General features: G+C 35.0%; 2 protein-coding genes across 5 annotated transcripts; both read left to right on the forward strand.

Moving 5' to 3' along the window:
- Positions 1-6,221: 6,221 nt before the first annotated feature.
- Positions 6,222-9,496, forward strand: LOC103961674 (WD repeat-containing protein LWD2-like). The gene is made up of 3 exons (XM_048568085.1): positions 6,222-6,326; positions 8,018-8,648; positions 8,910-9,496. Exons 2-3 carry the CDS (start codon positions 8,053-8,055, stop codon positions 9,322-9,324), a joined length of 1,011 nt encoding a protein of 336 aa, XP_048424042.1. The 5' UTR covers positions 6,222-6,326; positions 8,018-8,052; the 3' UTR covers positions 9,325-9,496.
- A 4,519-nt stretch (positions 9,497-14,015) lies between these two features.
- LOC103961675 (vacuolar protein sorting-associated protein 55 homolog) lies at positions 14,016-17,320 on the forward strand. 4 transcript variants are annotated; one of them, XM_048568176.1, is made up of 6 exons: positions 14,016-14,134; positions 14,188-14,203; positions 14,954-15,005; positions 15,861-15,900; positions 15,995-16,079; positions 16,922-17,320. In XM_048568176.1, the coding sequence occupies exons 3-6, from the start codon at positions 14,973-14,975 to the stop codon at positions 17,103-17,105; spliced, it is 342 nt and encodes a 113-aa protein (XP_048424133.1). In that variant the 5' UTR covers positions 14,016-14,134; positions 14,188-14,203; positions 14,954-14,972; the 3' UTR covers positions 17,106-17,320. The 4 variants fall into 4 exon arrangements, with proteins under 4 accessions (XP_048424133.1, XP_009372527.2, XP_048424134.1 ...); XM_048568177.1 differs by adding an exon at positions 14,776-14,869 and having other exon boundaries at positions 14,065-14,203; XM_009374252.3 differs by having other exon boundaries at positions 14,064-14,203.
- Positions 17,321-17,575: the final 255 nt, after the last annotated feature.

Raw genomic sequence — 17,575 nt, forward strand, 5'->3', positions numbered from 1 at the left:
GGCAACTCCTAGCCAACGATGCAAGTGTGATTTGAATTATTCTATTATTTTTTCTAACTTTCATCGTTCACTAAATTATGACAACTCCCACCCCTTGTTTATATTTGCCTTTTGATCATTTTCAATTTGTTTGATCCAACAGTCAAAATTTGTGAGGTGTGCGTGGAACGTAAAAAGTGGTGTGTGAATAACACCACCCTAAAAAAAAATGGGGCATCATTTTGCAAACAGACTGTTTATTCTTTTGAGTTAAAAAAAGAAGAATGATTTATGCACATTACAAGGCTTTCTTAAAACTAAAAAATTGAAGGTCTCGGGTTCGAAACCCGCTGCTGGTTTGGAAGCCAGACTTGTGGCCAGGGGGAGGCTAAAATGTCTCTGTAAGTCTCTCTGGAATGAGTGGATAACCGTGGCATGCCACCATTGTTCTCTTTTTTAAAGAAATTTTTTTTTATGCACATTAATTTTTCATTTCCGGCACTTTTGCTTTCAGTTTTATTCTTTGATTCTCCTTTAATTTGATTAATCAAATGACTGGAAAAAAAAAAAAAAAAAGGTGTGCATGAGGTGAAAAAACATATGTAGAAATCGCTTCTCTTATAAAAATATTTTCTAAGAGCACCTTCAAATGTTATTGATAGCTATTTTAGCCAGATACGGAACAAAGAGATTCTTCATGATTAGCGAACTAACTTGGTGACTAGTTCTGCATGAGGTGAAAACACATGTGTAGAAATCGCTTCTCTTATAAAAATATTTTCTAAGAGCACCTTCAAATGTTATTGATAGCTATTTTAACCCGATACAGAACAAAAAGGTTTCTTCATGAGTAGCAAACTAACTTGGTGAATAGTCACTAGCTAATCCAGCACAGAGGGGAGAGAATTTAATATAAAACACAAAAAGATAGCTCTTACTATTATCGAACTCTTTATAATTCTTTCCTCAAAATTAATAAAATATTCAAAATTTATTAAAATAGTCAATGTTCTTGGAGATACTAAATTAAACTCATTAACCAAAATAATTTTCAAAGTCTATTCACTAGCTAAGTTATAAAAAAAAAAAAAATGAAAGGGTTACTTAGAAATACTAGTTTGGAAGTGTCTTTAAATGACAAAAGTACTTTTGGAATTAATCGTTAATGAAAATGAAAGTGAATCTTGGAAAAATATGAAGTGTTTCCAGCAAGAAGCACATTGTTAAATAAATAGCACTTTCAAATGAATAAGTGGTGTTTCTTCCAAAATGAACGTTAAATGCTTTTAGAACCTAAAAATATTTTTTTTAAAAACCCTTTCAGTCATTTTCAAAACAATTACAAATAAGTGTACTTCTCCATATGTTCCAAGCATTTGAAAGTTGTGGATTCATAGAAGAACCAATAGGCTCACATTATGTACAGAATAAGACACTGAAAAATGGGTGAGAGGGGAGGGGGGGGGGGGGGGGTGGGTGGTGGGTTAGTTGTCAAGGCCCAAACAAATAGACTACCAAAATGGGTCCAACCGTTACGTTATGTAACCTTGCATCCTATGTTCTTTGGATACTTTGCATGAGCAAAAACAAAAATGTGTATAGGATGGTGCATGTGTTCTTTTGGGAAACTTACTTGTCTATCCATTTACAATTAACAAATCTTTATTGTCTGAATAAGGAATTGTTTATTTTCTTTATCATGAACAATAAATCATGTACGCAAAAAATAATTCAATTTGGTGATTGTTTAGTCATCTATATGTGTTAAACCAAATTAACCAATTGATAACAAATAACATCTCATGATGAACCGTCTATTTGTTTGATGCATATGAATGGCTAAAAAATCTCCAAGTTGAATAATTTTTTGCATAATGATATTCAGATGATAATAAAGAGAATGAACGGTTCAAATTATGATGTTCAGATGGTAAAAGTTCGTTAATCGTGAGTGGAGGGACCAGGGTGGATACAAGCATTATCCTTGTAAATATTGTCTAAGACCATCACTAGTGGTTGGGATAAAGCTTAAAATTAAGCTCTAGACATCCCTAAACCATCTCTAATAATTGGGCTAAAATAAACCTTGGATTGAAAATAATTCTTTGGGCTAGATTCTCTCAAGAATTAAGTGGGTTAATTATGGAACACACCAAACCATCCGTAATGCGTGTGGGCTACGCGACTAAAGCCTAAGGTCCCAAACAATTCACCACAAGCCAGATAGAAGCATAGCGGGTCCTATGCAAACAGGCTCGTCGACCACATGCCAACGGCTCTTTGTGAGCTGGGGTTGGGGGATTTATACGACCGTCGAAATAATATGACTGTTGGTTGATCCAATGATCATGATTTAAATATTTTTTTATTTTTATTTATAATTCAAAGTTATGATCAAATGGAATCAAATTTAACGGCAAAATTAGACTTGACGGTCCAAAACTAAGTCTAACAACTAAACAATTTAAAAAAAAAAATTATTTGAATCAAATTTTACTCAAAAACTCTATAAATGCCTATGTATTTATTCAAACATCTAAAGAAATTCACTTTCCCAACTTAACCACTTTTACAATCTAATCGGTGCTGTAAAGAATTTTTTTTTGCAGTGAATTTATCAGATTGTTCAATAACGAATGATTACATGAGTATACTATTCATATTACATGAACACACTACTAAGATAAGAAGCATTAGTGGCAATCAAATTTGCCCCAAAAACTTCAATTAGTGGTGGAAAATTAGTTACAAGCACCTCTAAAAGAATGAGGGGCGGATGATATTTTTGCCCCTTCAAATTGCGTCACAAATGCTAATTAGGGATGGAAAAGACCTTGCACCGCCCTAATATCACTCAAGGCACGTCAGCTTGCTGATTGACAATTAATTAATTCTTAATGAATAATATTAGGTAGATTAACTTTTTAGACTAATTTTTAAGAGAAATTTTATTTGAATACATTTAACCACTTTCCACATCCAGCTTACTCTTTGCAACTATGTTATTTTTAATTAAACTATTAATATCTCTTTAAATCTAAATTTATTACCTAAACTACCCTCACAAACCCAATTCAATATGTAATTTATCTTTACACCCATTTGAAAATAAAAAACCAAAAAACAAAGCATTCTCTCCTCTAGGGTTGGAAACAAATCCCAAAAATCCTGAACCATATCGAAAAAATCCCGAATCCAAACCGAAAAAATCCTGATACCAATCCCAAACCGATATATATATATATATATATATATAATTTAATCAGCCAAGCCGTTCCTCTGGCCAATAACCATCTTTCTTGACCACCTTTTCCATTGTTTATTCTTTCTTTGTCTGCCATCTTCACAGATTTCACTAACCATTCATTTCTTTATTTTTTATTTCTTGATGACATTAGCACTCCCACAGAGGCACAGACAACCACCTTCTCTCTTTCCCCTCACTGACTCCCTCAAATGCAGAAGCAAGCCCAAGACCTCTAAATGTTTTCTCGATCTTCAAAAGCAGCCACACCCACATCGATGAAGATCGATAGCCGATTTTGTTCGATGCACTTCTCAAAGCCCTCCAACTCTTGAAGGCAACAAAGTCAAGCCCAAGAATGAGGGGGATGGAGATAGGGTGGGGAGATCGACAAATCTGGGATGAGGTGTGGGCCGTGTAGGCTGGCAAGGAAGGTGGGAGGTCGATGAATCCCGAACCATACCGAAATTCCGAAAAAATTTCGTGAATCCCGAAATTTAGGAATATCGAAATTTCGGATCGGTTTTGATTTCTGAAACTTTGTCCTGAAAAAAATCGGTTTGGAATTTGGGATCCCATTTTCAGTTTGGGATCCCTACTCTCCTCAGACGTTACCTCCTTGCAACAGTTGTTTTTGATAGAGTTTCCATCATCCTCTACAGCATTGCTCTCGATAAATTCCAGGTTGCTTTGCGCCAAGTGTGTGTGTGTGTGTATTTGCACTTTCCATTAAGAAATAACTGCAGGCAATCAAATAATTTATTTATGGGAAAACGTATAGTTGACATTTGATGGCATGAAGTAATTTGCAGTAGCATGAAACAAAATAATAAGAGGTAGGAAAGAAGCAGCATTTCTAGCATTCTGGTCTTGAATCATGAGTTTTGGAGAAGTAAGCTGCAAAGATTGTTCTTCTTCCATTATGCTGTGAAAGGTTTTGAAATCATAAAAATTAAATGCAATTCGGACTAAAACTATGAAAGATTGAATGATATGTACCTTAGTGGAATTGATACACTAAGTTAAACAAATTGTACTTGTTTGAAATAAAAAAACTCATAAGTAACAAAAATACATGACAAGCACTTCGAAGGAAGATAGAAAATCTAGTTAAGAACAACTCTATTTGGTGAGAAAACTTATTGTTCATTTAGGTATTGTCAATTTTGGTGAAAGAGAAAGAAGCATGAACATAAACATAAAAATTGTATTGCTGATCAATTTTTTAATAACATGATTTGTACTGTGTGGTGTCATTTTCTATTAGGGTTTGCTTATTAGATGTAGTTTTATTGATAAATCCTATTTTTATTGTTAATTGTATCTTGTACTTAGTAGTAATTATGCAATAGGATAATATTGACATTTCATATTTAAAATTTAAGTTTGGTGTATAAAGATGTTATATGAATTTAAATAAAATTTCTCATTTTTTAATCCATGTAATGCGTCATCGATAAGAAATAAACACGTTAATAAATACTTAAAATAATAATCTAATCATCAACAATCGTATCTAATGATCTATAAAATTTGGTATAAATAGATGGTTTCACTATCATTTGATTCATTTCCCATTCTTAATTATGCTCCGCCCTTCCTATAATTCAAACAAGAAGGCTGTTACTTTCGCACTTTCCTTGTTTTCCGTAATAAAACGAATTAAGAATGAATATTCTTACCTGCCAGAGCCTCTGATATGGAACGGAAGGTTGAAGAAAGCATGGATGAAGAAATGGAAGAAAAGAAGTGAGAGAGAAGATATGAGAAGTGGTGTTGGCAGTGAGGACAAGAAGAAGAGTTGCCGTTGACTTTGGTGGGTGGCTGCTGGCGTTACCTGGGTTGGGATTTTGGCACAATTAAGGACTAGCCAGTTTAGTATTGTTCTACTTTAAAAAAAAAAAAAAAAACTGTTTATGCTGTATTGTGAGAAGAAACAATTATAATTTTGAGTTTTAACAATAAAGACAAAATAAAAGGTAAAAAGAATAGTACCATGATTGACTTTTTTAGTGTAAAAATGTGATTTTTCGTTAAAATAAACAATACCGAGAGTTTTTCATTAAAATTCCCAAAAAACAACCCTTAGTGAAACACAAAACACTAGCTTCAAACAACGTGGCTCTCAAAAAAATCTAAGCATATAAAAACAATTAGGGCAACCTAAAAGTGTTCTTCAAAATTTTTATATGACCTTTTCCTGCAGCATATGACTATCGTCGTTCTATGCACCTAACAAAAGTGAAATTTATTGTATTAATAGGCAATGAGGGTAAAGCAACCATAGTCTTTTATTATTACAAGCTAAATTTTAAAGGATCACATATAAACAGTTATTACTTCTTATATGAAGACGTGATATCATCATTTTACCATATAAATATCATAGTTCAAATTGCTCATTCTCTTTTTCATCATCTAATGATAATTTCTAAAAAAATTAATTTTAACTGGGAGAATGTTTAGTCTTACATATGTCTCAAACAAATGAACAATTATGGTACCAACCACAAACTTGTTTGATTTATATGAATGACGAAATGGTTGTCATATTGAATAAAGTTTTCTAGAGATGATATTTAGAAGGTGAAAAAGACAATATACATTTTAGATTATGTCAATGTTTTGAGCAATAAAATGATATTATATCGTTAGATAAAGAGCTAAACAGTAACAAGTTTTAAATGAATATAGAACAGATATGACAAACGTGATTGAAAGAGTCAGAATTAAGTAGTTGTAGCAGTACACACACACATACATATATATATATATATATATTATACAAATGCTATATAAAAAGGTTAATTAGAAAGAGTAAATGAAAACCAACCTTAATTCTATGCTTAAGTAGTCGTGCAGATTGATTGACTATTAGCTTTACCTTCACGCTCTTACCTTCCCTTCTTCTGTTTTGTTTACTGCATGCTATCTGTCTATCTCCCACGACTTAAGGAACTGTTTCCCATATTTGTAAATATATATAAAAACCCCATACAGCTCTATTCCCCGTCTCCCTAACTTCCTCTCTTATGTACATATCTTGCTTGGACATTAAGCAGCTCCCCATAACTGCCACTGAAACTTGTCTCGATCGAGCAATGTAAGTCTCTCTCTCTCTCTCTCTCTCTCTCTCTCCACCAAAAATATTATGAAGAGGAAGAATTAATTCTCATGCATGGTACGTAGGGGATTTCATTTGGAGTCAAAGAGTAATTATACGACTCCGCATGTTTTGGTACAATATTGTTGCTAAGTGTTGTAGTTAATGATTAATTAGTTCATCCAGTAAATACATTAAGCTACCCAGAAAAGAAAGGTTCGTTGAACCCAGCAAATTAGCTTAATATATAATTTAGGATTTAGAGATTTTTATACTCAACTTGTTGATTAGGTAGAGAGAATATGTTGATTTATGCCTACCCTTCCATTTTTGTTTTAGGGAGAGAAGCCCACCCCCTGGTTATACTAGACATAAGACTTAGCAACAGTTCATTTTTTTTTGCTAGTTTATGTATACCAATATGTATGTGAATTTATTTATTTATGACTAGTTCATGTATCTACAAGTAATATTAGTTATTCAACATAAATTCAGACTCACTCATGAGCGAGCATATATATATATAGTTAGATGTAATATGTAGAGTATTAAATACATTACGGTATAACAAATAAAAAATTATTGTAGCAAAGGAAGAACTCTTTAGAAGTCCATACGCCCCGCATCATGTCAAACTTTAGTAAGTAGTATTAACTCTTTGGTTCTCGATAAAAAATTTTTAAGATTTATCTTAGCTAGGGAAAAATTAGATTAAATATTAAGTTTGACGCCTATCAAAATAAAAGTTTTGATGTTTATCAAAAAAAAATTAGATTAAATATTTTTTTCACCCGATTTTTAATAAAAATTTTAATACTAAATTTAACATTATATAAAATAACTTCAAAATCACTGTTAAAATTTAATCATTTTATATATTCTTTGTAGTCAAAGAAAAAATATTAAAAAACTTAAAATGAGAAACGAATAATACCTCCCATTTTGTCTCTTTATCCCTCACTCCTTTCTAACTCTTTCGTTCTCCTCCATTTTCTATCTCTTCCGTCCACCCCAAATTCTCTCTCTTCTTTTCTCTCTACTTTTCAATCCTTAATTCTAAATTTAAATTCGGGAATAAATATGAGTATGAATCTTAAATTCAAATCTAGTAGGGGAGAAAGAAGGAGACAAAGAGGAACAGAGAAAGGAGAAGAAAAAGAAAGGAAGGTAACCCTTTCAGCAACAGAGAAAAGGAGATGCCTCCGTCATAGGTGGTGTCTAGTTGTGGTTGCTTTCAGCTGGGTTGGGCGGGGACGTTGCTATTCCATTTTCCTAAATTCCAAGATTCAATCATTCTTTATATTTATTTTAGTTAGAACTTGAAGTTGTTAAGGATATTTTAGGAATATAAGTGGATGGGAAAGAGAGTGTTTGATTTTTTTAACTTTTTATGTGGGTGAAAATATAAAGTGTGTGAAGAAATAAGACTATAGGGTGAGCATAATAACACTTTAACAGAAAGTAGCATTGAGAATATTAATTTAGTCTACTTGTACTATAGTAGGTTAAAGTTGGATCATTTAGAAGTAAAACTAGACATAGGCAAATTGGCAGCTTTCTTGGCTTTGTCAAGCAAGAGCGTGACAATAATCCAAAACTTTAAAATGCATTGAGGCTTCAAATAAATTAAAAGGTTGTTCAATATTCGACTTTAATTGACCCTCTAAAATTTACATTTACTTCCCATGCAGCTATAGAGAATAAAAAACAAATTTCAATTCCAAGCATGCAAAGACCAGCAGAGAAAAAAGCAGGTGTCCACACCTACATAAGCCAATGGCCAATCTACTCCTTAGCATGGTCAGTCCGCCATGACAAGCCTTCACGCCTAGCCATAGGCAGCTTCATTGAGGACTACAGCAACAAGGTTGAATTAGTCCAGTTCAACCAAGACACATCCGATTTCACCACCGATAACCGCCTCATTTTCGACCACCCTTACGCACCAACCAACCTCATGTTCTTCCCCTCTGAGGACACCACGAATCCTGACCTAATTGCCACGTCCGGCGACTACTTAAGGTTGTGGGAGATCCATGATGATAGGATTGAGCTCAAGTCTTTGCTGAATAGCAACATGAGTAGTGAGTTTAATTCGGCTATAACGTCTTTTGATTGGGCAGAGTGTGACACTAGGCGTGTGGCTATGTCTAGTGTGGACACTACCTGCACAATTTGGGACATTGAGAGGGAAGTTGTGGATACTCAACTGGTGGCTCATGATAAAGAAGTGTATGACATCTCTTGGGGTGGCTTCAATGTGTTTGCTTCAGCTTCTGGTGATGGCACTGTTAGGGTGTTTGATTTGAGAAACAAAGAGAGGTATGGATTACTTCACTTTTTAATTTCTTTTTTTAACGCAACTACTTATCAGAGCTACTATTGACACTTCAAAAGCGTAACCATGCAATCATCCATAATTACTAGCTAGCCATCATACAATCCTCTAGCATTAATTTGGTAACGTACTTGTGCTTCATGTGTCTTGTGACCCAAGCCTATTTTCTTAATTTATATTTGCATTAAACTTAGTTGTATTAATTATTTTTTAAACATTAATATAGATCACAAATTTTTCAACAGGTCTACCATAGTTTATGAAAACCCTACTCAAGACAGATCTTTGTTGAGGGTAGAATGGAACAAGCATGACCAAAGATTCATTGCCACAGTTGGAATGGACAGCAACAAAGTGGTAATATTGGACATCAGATTTCCCACTTCACCTCTAATGGAGCTCAAAAAACATGATGCCAGTGTGAATGCAATTTCATGGTCTCAAGGTAAGGGACACCAGATTTGTTCAGTGAGTGATGATTCAAGGGCTATGATTTGGGATGTGGTGAGGCCTGGATTTCAGTCGGAGAGTGGCGGCGATATGGAGCCGGAGATGTGGTATGGAACGACGGCTCAGATTAATCAAGTGCGTTGGTCTGCTGTGGAGTTGAATTGGATTGGTATTGGCTTTTTGAACAAGTTGCAGCTCTTGAAGGTTTAATTAGAATATTAATGGAAATTAAGAGAAAAGGGATTAGGGAGTTGACTGGGAGATGAATCCCAAATGCAAGTGTCATGACTACTATTTGTCGTGTTATTGGGGTATATACATCATCATGTCATTATGAGATGAGTGTTGTAGGAACAAAAATATATTTTCTTATATTGTATGACATACATTTTTTTTTTAACAAATGATATTATCTACACTAAAAGGTGAGGGAAGTAGGTTAAGTCTCACAATTGGTTAACAATAATGTCGTTCAAATTCGCCTTTGGCGAGAATCGAACCTAAGACCTCTCACTTATCAGTGAAGAAGAATATCACTAGACCATAGTACTGCGTATGACATACAATTGAACCTCTATAAATTAATAGCATTGAGACAAGAAAAATTAATTTAGTGAATATTAAATAGTAGATAAATTAATAATTTATTAACAATTATTAATTTATGATTAATTTAGGAAAGTGTTATTGACATTCCAAAAATCTCATTCTACACTCCTCACTAGTGTATTTTTCTTTCTTATTATAAAAAATTTGGAGTGTAGAATGAGATTTTTGAAGTGCTAATAACAATTCCCTTAATTTATCATGGTATCTGTATTTTCTTAACATTGTACATTGTATTTAATTTTTCGTTTTACGAACTTGCAATTTCATGTATCTGTTTAACTTAGTAAAATTTATGAATCCACTTATTTTTTTTCTTCCAAAAATAGATTGTTCATTGTTGAATGCACTATCATTTAATCAAGCAAACACGCTATCTAAATAAAAAAAAGCCATAGTAATAGGAAATTTGTGACATCCTGTCCCGAAACTATCGAAACGCATAGGTGAAATGACCCTTTTACCCCTAGTTTGTTTTGTTATGTTTTTGGTTACTTGGTGTGGTGTTGGCAGGTGCTGGGCCACCCACACACACTCTCATTGTTCCTGTCCCTCTCTCAGTCTCTTTCCCTGTCTCTCTCTCTCTCTCTCCCGAGTTCTCTATCTTTCTTCTTCTTCCTTCAAACTTGTACGGACGCACACACAACTACACTAAATCACCACAGATCGAGGAAACCAAGGGCACAGTCGTGATCGTGAGGTCGAGGGGAGCACGATCATATCATTTTCAGGTGAGAAACCAGTCGTTTTCACGTTGATTTCACGAACTCCGATTTGAGCACTATTCATGCAAACTTATTTTAGCATGTTTTTGGACTTTTGAAGCACATAGATGTCTTAGTGAGGTCCCAAGGAGCCTCGGAGTGCTTCGTTGGACGATTTTGGACGTCGGGATTGCCCTGTTCAAACTTGGCCGGTTTTGGAGGTTAGTGACAGGTATGATTTAGAAGTTTTTAGGCCTTAAAACTTGTTTGGACGTGTTCTACTCGTTCTAAGGTTTAATTTGGTGCAAGAAACGTGAAAAATGGTGGAAAAATGAGCGAGAAAACCCAAGTTACAGGTTTTCCGGCGACGGTGTTGGCGACCGCGCCGGAGTCTCGCCGGAGAAGGTGACGGAATATTCCGTCAGGATTCTGACGGAATATTCCTGACGCCGTTAACGAAATCTGTCAGTTTTGACGGAATATTCCTAACGGCGTCAGTTGACGCCGTCCGTGTGCACCACACGTGCCTGCGCGTGGCCGGTGCGTGTGGCCGTGCCTTGGCCGGCGCGTGGTGGCGCGTGCGGCGGGGAAAATTTTTTCTAAAAATATGGTTGTGATCCTGAGGTTGTGTAAAGCACGTTGGTATATTCAATTGTCCATTTTGAGCAATGTATGAGAAGTTATTTTGAACGGAAGGTTATGTGCTTTAAAATTAACGTTTTTATAGTATTTTCGCATATAGGTGACACGTATCCCGAGGACGAGCGTGCTCACGCGAGGCAGGGGGGCTACGACCCTTCCACATACCAGTGAGTGGGCTTTTGTTTTCCGTATATACCTATATACTTATAATTCCCAGAACTTTATAGAAATGTTTATTAGTTATGCCATTTCCTTTATATTATTGGTTGATATGCATGATTAGTGGCATATCCGTTGATTTATATATTCATTCAATGTCATATATATATATGTTGGTGCTGTGGAGGCATAGGTAAGTGCCAGGTAAGCGTTGTTTAACATTTGCATTAAATAGTGATTTGAGGTGCTTAGAGAGCTCATAACCTGCACCCCCGGTGTTAGTGCTCCCGCCCAGAGTAGGGCACAGTCCTTCACGTGTTGTTCACCTCCCGCACCATACGCTCAGCTTGGATCCAAGTTAGGTGCACAGTCCTGTCGTACAGACCACTATAGGTGGTTCCGACTCGTAGGTGACCCGCGATTATTCGCACAACCTTCACGTGATCGTAGCACTAGAGCGTTTATATGTATTACACCCATGCCTGTCGTACAGACCACTATATGTGGTTCCGACTCGTGGGCAGGTTTAGTGATTGAGATTGAGATTTGAGCTCTAGATTCATTCAGCCATACAGGTCACTTAGGGGACTCCGGCTGTCAGATGTTATGATATTGATGTGATTTATACCTGAGCACTTGCATATCATTATGAGGCTTTGACATGGCATACCTTTGAGCATGATTGGCATATTCTTGAGCATGATTGGCATATTTATACATACGTATATATGTTTATTTTCTGGGAGATATACAGGTTTTACGGCGAGGGGTTAGAACTTACTTTGCTAAATGATTTTGAAAAGCTTTATTTTTGCCCACTCACGCTTTTGTTTTGCGCCCCTCCAGGTTCTAGTAGTAGCGGGTTCGGTGGTTTTCCCAGAGGGCGTCACGGCATTTCTGACAGACATTCACCAGTGTAGGGTCACCTTCGGGTGTACTATTGTCGTATCATTTTCTTTGGACTGCTGTAGTCTTTATGCTCTGAATTCAGTCTCACTTACGCTAGCACTTATCTTATCACATTATGTATGCTAGTTTTTAAATTATTCGTACTTTTTTTTTATTACTTCCTTTAGCTTCCGCACTGTGCACTTGGCTACGTCACTTCCACGTGACGGCCAGCATGCCCTGATTTCGGTCGGGGTGTGTCAAAATTATTAATTTATATATTATGTAAGATTTATATGAATTTTTATAATGTATTATCTTATAATTTTATGAATTGTTAATTTTAAATGTTATTTCCAAATCAGGACTGATAAAAAATATTGGAATTGTTATTGGCACTCCAAAAATATTGTTTTGCAATTCAAACTTTCTATAATTAGAAATAAAAATACACTTATGAAGAGTGCATAATGAGATTTTGGGAATGCTAATTACATTTCCCAAAAATATTAATTAATTGAGATTATTAATTCATCGGGTATTTAAAAGAAAACTCAAGGCAATAAGCAGTATTCACTTGGACTTTGGGTCAGCTTGGGATTGGTAAACAATTTTTAGTTTAATAACTTATAAACCTTCATTGATGTCAAATAGACAACATATGAGCACAAACTTTGTATTAATTTTTTGTAAGTTTTGAGGTTTATAGATTCAACTTAAAATACAACCGTCCCAAATAATCACTTGAGCTTATAAAGACAAAATCATCATAAAGTTGTACTTTGATCAAAACAAAGACTACTAACACCTATTATTGAATTTATCATCTCATACATACTTTGCATATATATACTATGTTCAACACTTAAAAAAAGTAATAATTACAAGACTCAAATCCCCCAAAATAGTTATAAAAAAATAAACTGAATGGTATTTAGGAAACAAAATTGAATGGTATTGCATTATATGCAATAGTAATTTATAAGTGTAACTCTCGTGTGTGACCTTTGATTATTATTTATCAAAATTTAATATTGTTGACAAATTATTTAATGTGTTAAAATATGTAGTATGTATTATGATATAAAAGTGTTAAGAGTTTACAATTATAATAAATTTTTATGGAGATATATAAGTGCAATTGCAATACATGACAGTAGTAACATTTATATGTAGGAACACTTGAGTGCAGTAACCCAATCAGGAAATTAATGGACACCATAGCCAATCACTGGATGATATTGTTGATCCTCAATGAATGTTCTAGATGTATGCAACAAAATGATGCTTGAAGTATTTTGAATTAAAATGCACTTCTTAAACTATATATAAACTAGAATGATGTCACATGCTCTTTATGTGTTAAAATTTAAAAAATTGAGTAAAGAATTGAAAGATTTGTAATGAGATGAACGATTGAAAAAAAAAATTGAAATAAAAGTGAAAACTATTCAAAAGTGAGATCCTAGGAAGAAATAAAACAAAAAACAAATGGCAAAATTTCACAATTCATATCATCCATTGATATTAAAGTTATTAACCAAGTTGTAAATAAAATAAATGATATTTATAAGACATTTTGTTTTAAGCCTTGTAATATTTAATCAAACAATATATTTTTAATTAAGAAGTAATTTTAGGAATTTTAAAAAAAAACCCGCGGTAATGTTCACTTTAACGAAAAATCACATTTTTATATTAAAAAGTCAATTTTGATACTATTCATTTTACCCTTTATTTTGTCTTTATTATTAAAACTCAAAATTTTTAAGTAATTTTCATTAGTTTCCTGTAATTTTAATCTTTAGATATTTACGTTTGGCATTTGAATAACTATCCATCCCCTTGTGCTATCTACATTGTCAAAGTATCTTACTGCCGTCAAACTTTACCCGGCAAAAGGTACAAAGATTCCAGTTATTTAACTTTTATTGTAATTTTGGGCCTGAAACCGAAGACCAATTGAAGACCGAGCCTTCAACTCTGCAAATTTTCGAGCTCATCGTTTTGCTTCTTTGGTCGCGATTCACGAACACGAAGCTTCTTCCGTCACTAACCCCTCTTCTCTTCGATGGCGATGACCATTGAGGGTACAGTTCTTAGCCCACTCTGTTAATTTGTTTTCCTCGATTATTTACAATAATTTTGTTTTTGGCTGGACGACGAAAATTATGCACAATTTCGTTGAATAACTGCTGAAATTTTACTTCTTTATTTCTGTTTTTTGGTCCAATCCATTTCCCCCTAAAATTTGGAGAACTGTAAGCGAGTGGGCTGGAGCTGAGCATTCTGGAATTGTGCTCGAATTAATTAGGGTTTCATATATTTGATCACTTTTATGATCCGAAAACACCAAAATTTGAGTTCCTCTCTTTTTCATTAGAAGTTTTATGATTGTTAAGATTCTTCCAATTCTCAGAATTTTTCTCACTTGAATATTTGATATCCTATCAGAAGTGGTTACTAGTATCGATTAGAATTTAGCTTTAACTTATTAATGTGGAAGCGTAAATGGGGAGCTTGGATTTCGATCATGATCACCATATGAAAATTAGGGGATTTAGTTCACAAAATTTGAAGCAGTGCGTTGCTCGACTTCTCATATGCTACGAGCGTGATGTCCTTCGAGTATATATGTCATGCAATTGTGTTTTTGGTTCAGTTTTCAGTCATGCTTTGATGGGATTGAGTCCTAACACTTTTCTGTTTTGGCATTGTTCCTCCCCGTATTGCTGATGGTTCGTGTTCTTTGCAGTGTAAGTAGGAATCTAGTTATGTGAATTTATCTATGTTAATGAAGCTAGTAAACACATTTCTGAAGTAAATTTCTTGGTGTACAGGCTTGCAGGACTTGCATTTATGTTTTCAGCAAGCATCTTGTTACAAATCCTGGTATTTTTCTTTTATTTATATTTTAATGGCTTGACTGGTTGTGAGCTTGTGGTTGTTAAATGCTCTAAATTATTTTGAGAGGTGTTTGCCTTGTACTCCAAGGCCTACAGGTATATGTGTCTGTCCAATTGCAGTTATAACCTAGTATTCTATTATGTCATGCATACTCTTCCTTAAAAATATGCTGTTTGCATCAAGAATAAGGCCCATGCTCACACACACACGCTTTTATCTTCATGAATGATCCTACTTTTTGAATTCAGAAGCGGTGTGCTTTTTCTTAGCTCAACTTCTCTTCTAATGTGGGTCATTAAGCAGTTGGCATATCGCTGTTCACATTTTTTAGTAACCCTCTTTCGAGAAAAGTTAAGCTAGAATCTGGGATAATTCCCTGGAAGAAAGTTAGGAACAAGAAGCAGATTGATGAGTATTCTCCTTGTTACCTGCTCACATTGGAGTTGGAAGGATTTTGTAGATTTGTTCCTCGGTTTGTTTAATGATGTCAAAGTAGTAAGAGGCCATTTGTGCATTGAAGTTTTATTACAGCAATCAATAATTCTTGTGTGGATTAGATTTTTTTTCTCTTCTTTTTTTGATATAGATGGCCATGTAGCTTGTTACCATGACAAAGTTATAGAACCCTAGTGGCACAGTGTTGTTGAAGTTGCCTTTCCTTCTGAAAAGGGCTATTGTATCGCTTGCTCTACTGACAATAATGCTTGGTGATATGTCACCAGATTAAGGGAGGGAAAGGTTTTGAACTTAACTGCCAATTGGATCTCAAGTGTCTTATAGACTTATATGCTTACTCATTTACTGTATGTTATTATGATTATTTCCTTTAATGTGTGGCAGGCTTGTGCATTGTACAACAATTGGTGGCCGATGTTATCTGGTGAGAGTAATATAAGTAATGTAAGTTGTTTATTCTACTTGGTAGTTATGTTTCTTTGAGTATCAAGTGATGTGAATTTTGATTATTTTTGTAGCTCTGATGTACGTCGTGGTACCCATGCCTTGCTTATTCTTTGGTGGCGGTTCTACTCAGTTTTTGCTTACGAGGGAAAGTGATGGGTGAGTCTTTTTGAGATCTTACGTAATAAAAGTTTCTTCCTTAATGTAACCCTCATATCTAATATACCCTGTACTTATAACATTGTTTAGCTTATAGATAGTGCATAGTATTTTTATAATGCCATGATACTGGTGTGCCATGACACTAGTGTGTCGTGGACCAATTTATTTGTCTGCCTGTGTGGTGGAACTCACAACTAGATCGAACCAGGTTTTTTTCGCTCATTGCCATGTGTGGATGATTCATGAAGATAAGGGCAAGGATAGCTCATTCTAGAAATCTGAGGGAAATATAGTTCATTCTTGAAATCGGGTTTATAGATAGAGTAGAACAAAGCATAAAAGTACACATTGAAATATTGCTGAAAGGGAGGGCCAATTTAAAAAGATCAATCCTTTTAACACACCACCACCACAACAACAAAGGCTTATTTCATTAAGTGGGGTTGGCTGCATGAGTCCTAGAACGCCGTTGCGCTTAGTTTTGCGCCAAGTCTCCCGTTAGCTCCAAGTACTCTATGTCTTTTTCTTAAAGTCTATCCATGTTTTCCTAGGTCTTCCTTTACCTGCACCCAACCCCAAACCACCCCGCCCCCCTCGGGGGGGCGCCGGGGGGTGCCACCACCTTAACAATCCTTTTAACACAGCAGTAAGTAATTATTTATGTAAGTAGTGATGTTTACCCTCCGAGTAAGCTATAACCAATAGCCCATGGAACTTGTGTCACTGGTGAACTGCTCTTATGAAGAATCTCTACCCTCCTTGTTTTTCTCTTTATTTTTGGGTGATAATCTTAAGTGACTTATCATATTTGTTTGTTTCTTGTATTCTTTGTATTGCAGGTGGATAAATGCTGCTAAATTCCTGACTGGGGCATCAACTGTTGGGAGCATAGCCATTCCCATCATTCTTAGGCACGCTCATATGATTGAGACACCTGCAATGTGGATTGAATTCTTTTCATTCTTCATATTTATCTGTACTGTCATGTGTTTCCACCGTGCTAGTCTCGAAGATGCGTGGTGATTAGCGCTCAAAAAGCCTAGGTTCTTATCTACTGACTGGTAATTGTTGCGGCCACCATTGATGTAATATAAGTTAATAATTGCAAGTTTGATAATGCATGCGAACGGGAAAGGAACGTAGCCTTTCCCACTTTGTAGATGTGATCTCTATATATATGTATGTTCAAACTTCAAAGACCCTTTCTTCAATCAATTTGTATACGTTGTTCGAAGGTATCTTGATCGGTTTTGCCTTTTACTTGATTTGGCAAGGACGTTAGTTTCTTTGTTAATGTGGGATTGTTTGTGTATGTGATCGTCTAATCTTGGAAATTGCATTTGCTATTCAATATTATTTACTTGTGATCTTGATCTTTAGCAAGTGATTTCACGCTCGTTTCTCCTTTTGCACTCTTACCTCTTGTTTGTGTCATTTGGTTCTTCTTTGATTTATACAATTCTGAAGTCGAGAAACGAGGCCACAAACACCAC

The sequence above is a fragment of a genome, unplaced genomic scaffold (genome assembly GCF_019419815.1).
Source record: "Pyrus x bretschneideri cultivar Hongxiangsu unplaced genomic scaffold, Pyrus_bretschneideri_v1 Contig47, whole genome shotgun sequence".
Taxonomy (NCBI): domain Eukaryota; kingdom Viridiplantae; phylum Streptophyta; class Magnoliopsida; order Rosales; family Rosaceae; genus Pyrus; species Pyrus x bretschneideri.

What these genes read in the sequence shown, in the direction of transcription:
- LOC103961674 (XM_048568085.1), top strand. Translation starts at nt 8,053, where the DNA reads ATGCAAAGACCAGCAGAGAAAAAAGCAGGTGTCCACACCTACATAAGC. An exon ending in GATTTGAGAAACAAAGAGAG is followed by an intron (nt 8,649 to 8,909) that starts GTATGGATTACT and finishes ATTTTTCAACAG; the next exon opens with GTCTACCATAGTTTATGAAA.
- LOC103961675 (XM_048568176.1), top strand. Translation starts at nt 14,973, where the DNA reads ATGTTTTCAGCAAGCATCTTGTTACAAATCCTG. An exon ending in GCATCTTGTTACAAATCCTG is followed by an intron (nt 15,006 to 15,860) that starts GTATTTTTCTTT and finishes AATGTGTGGCAG; the next exon opens with GCTTGTGCATTGTACAACAA. An exon ending in TTGGTGGCCGATGTTATCTG is followed by an intron (nt 15,901 to 15,994) that starts GTGAGAGTAATA and finishes TTATTTTTGTAG; the next exon opens with CTCTGATGTACGTCGTGGTA.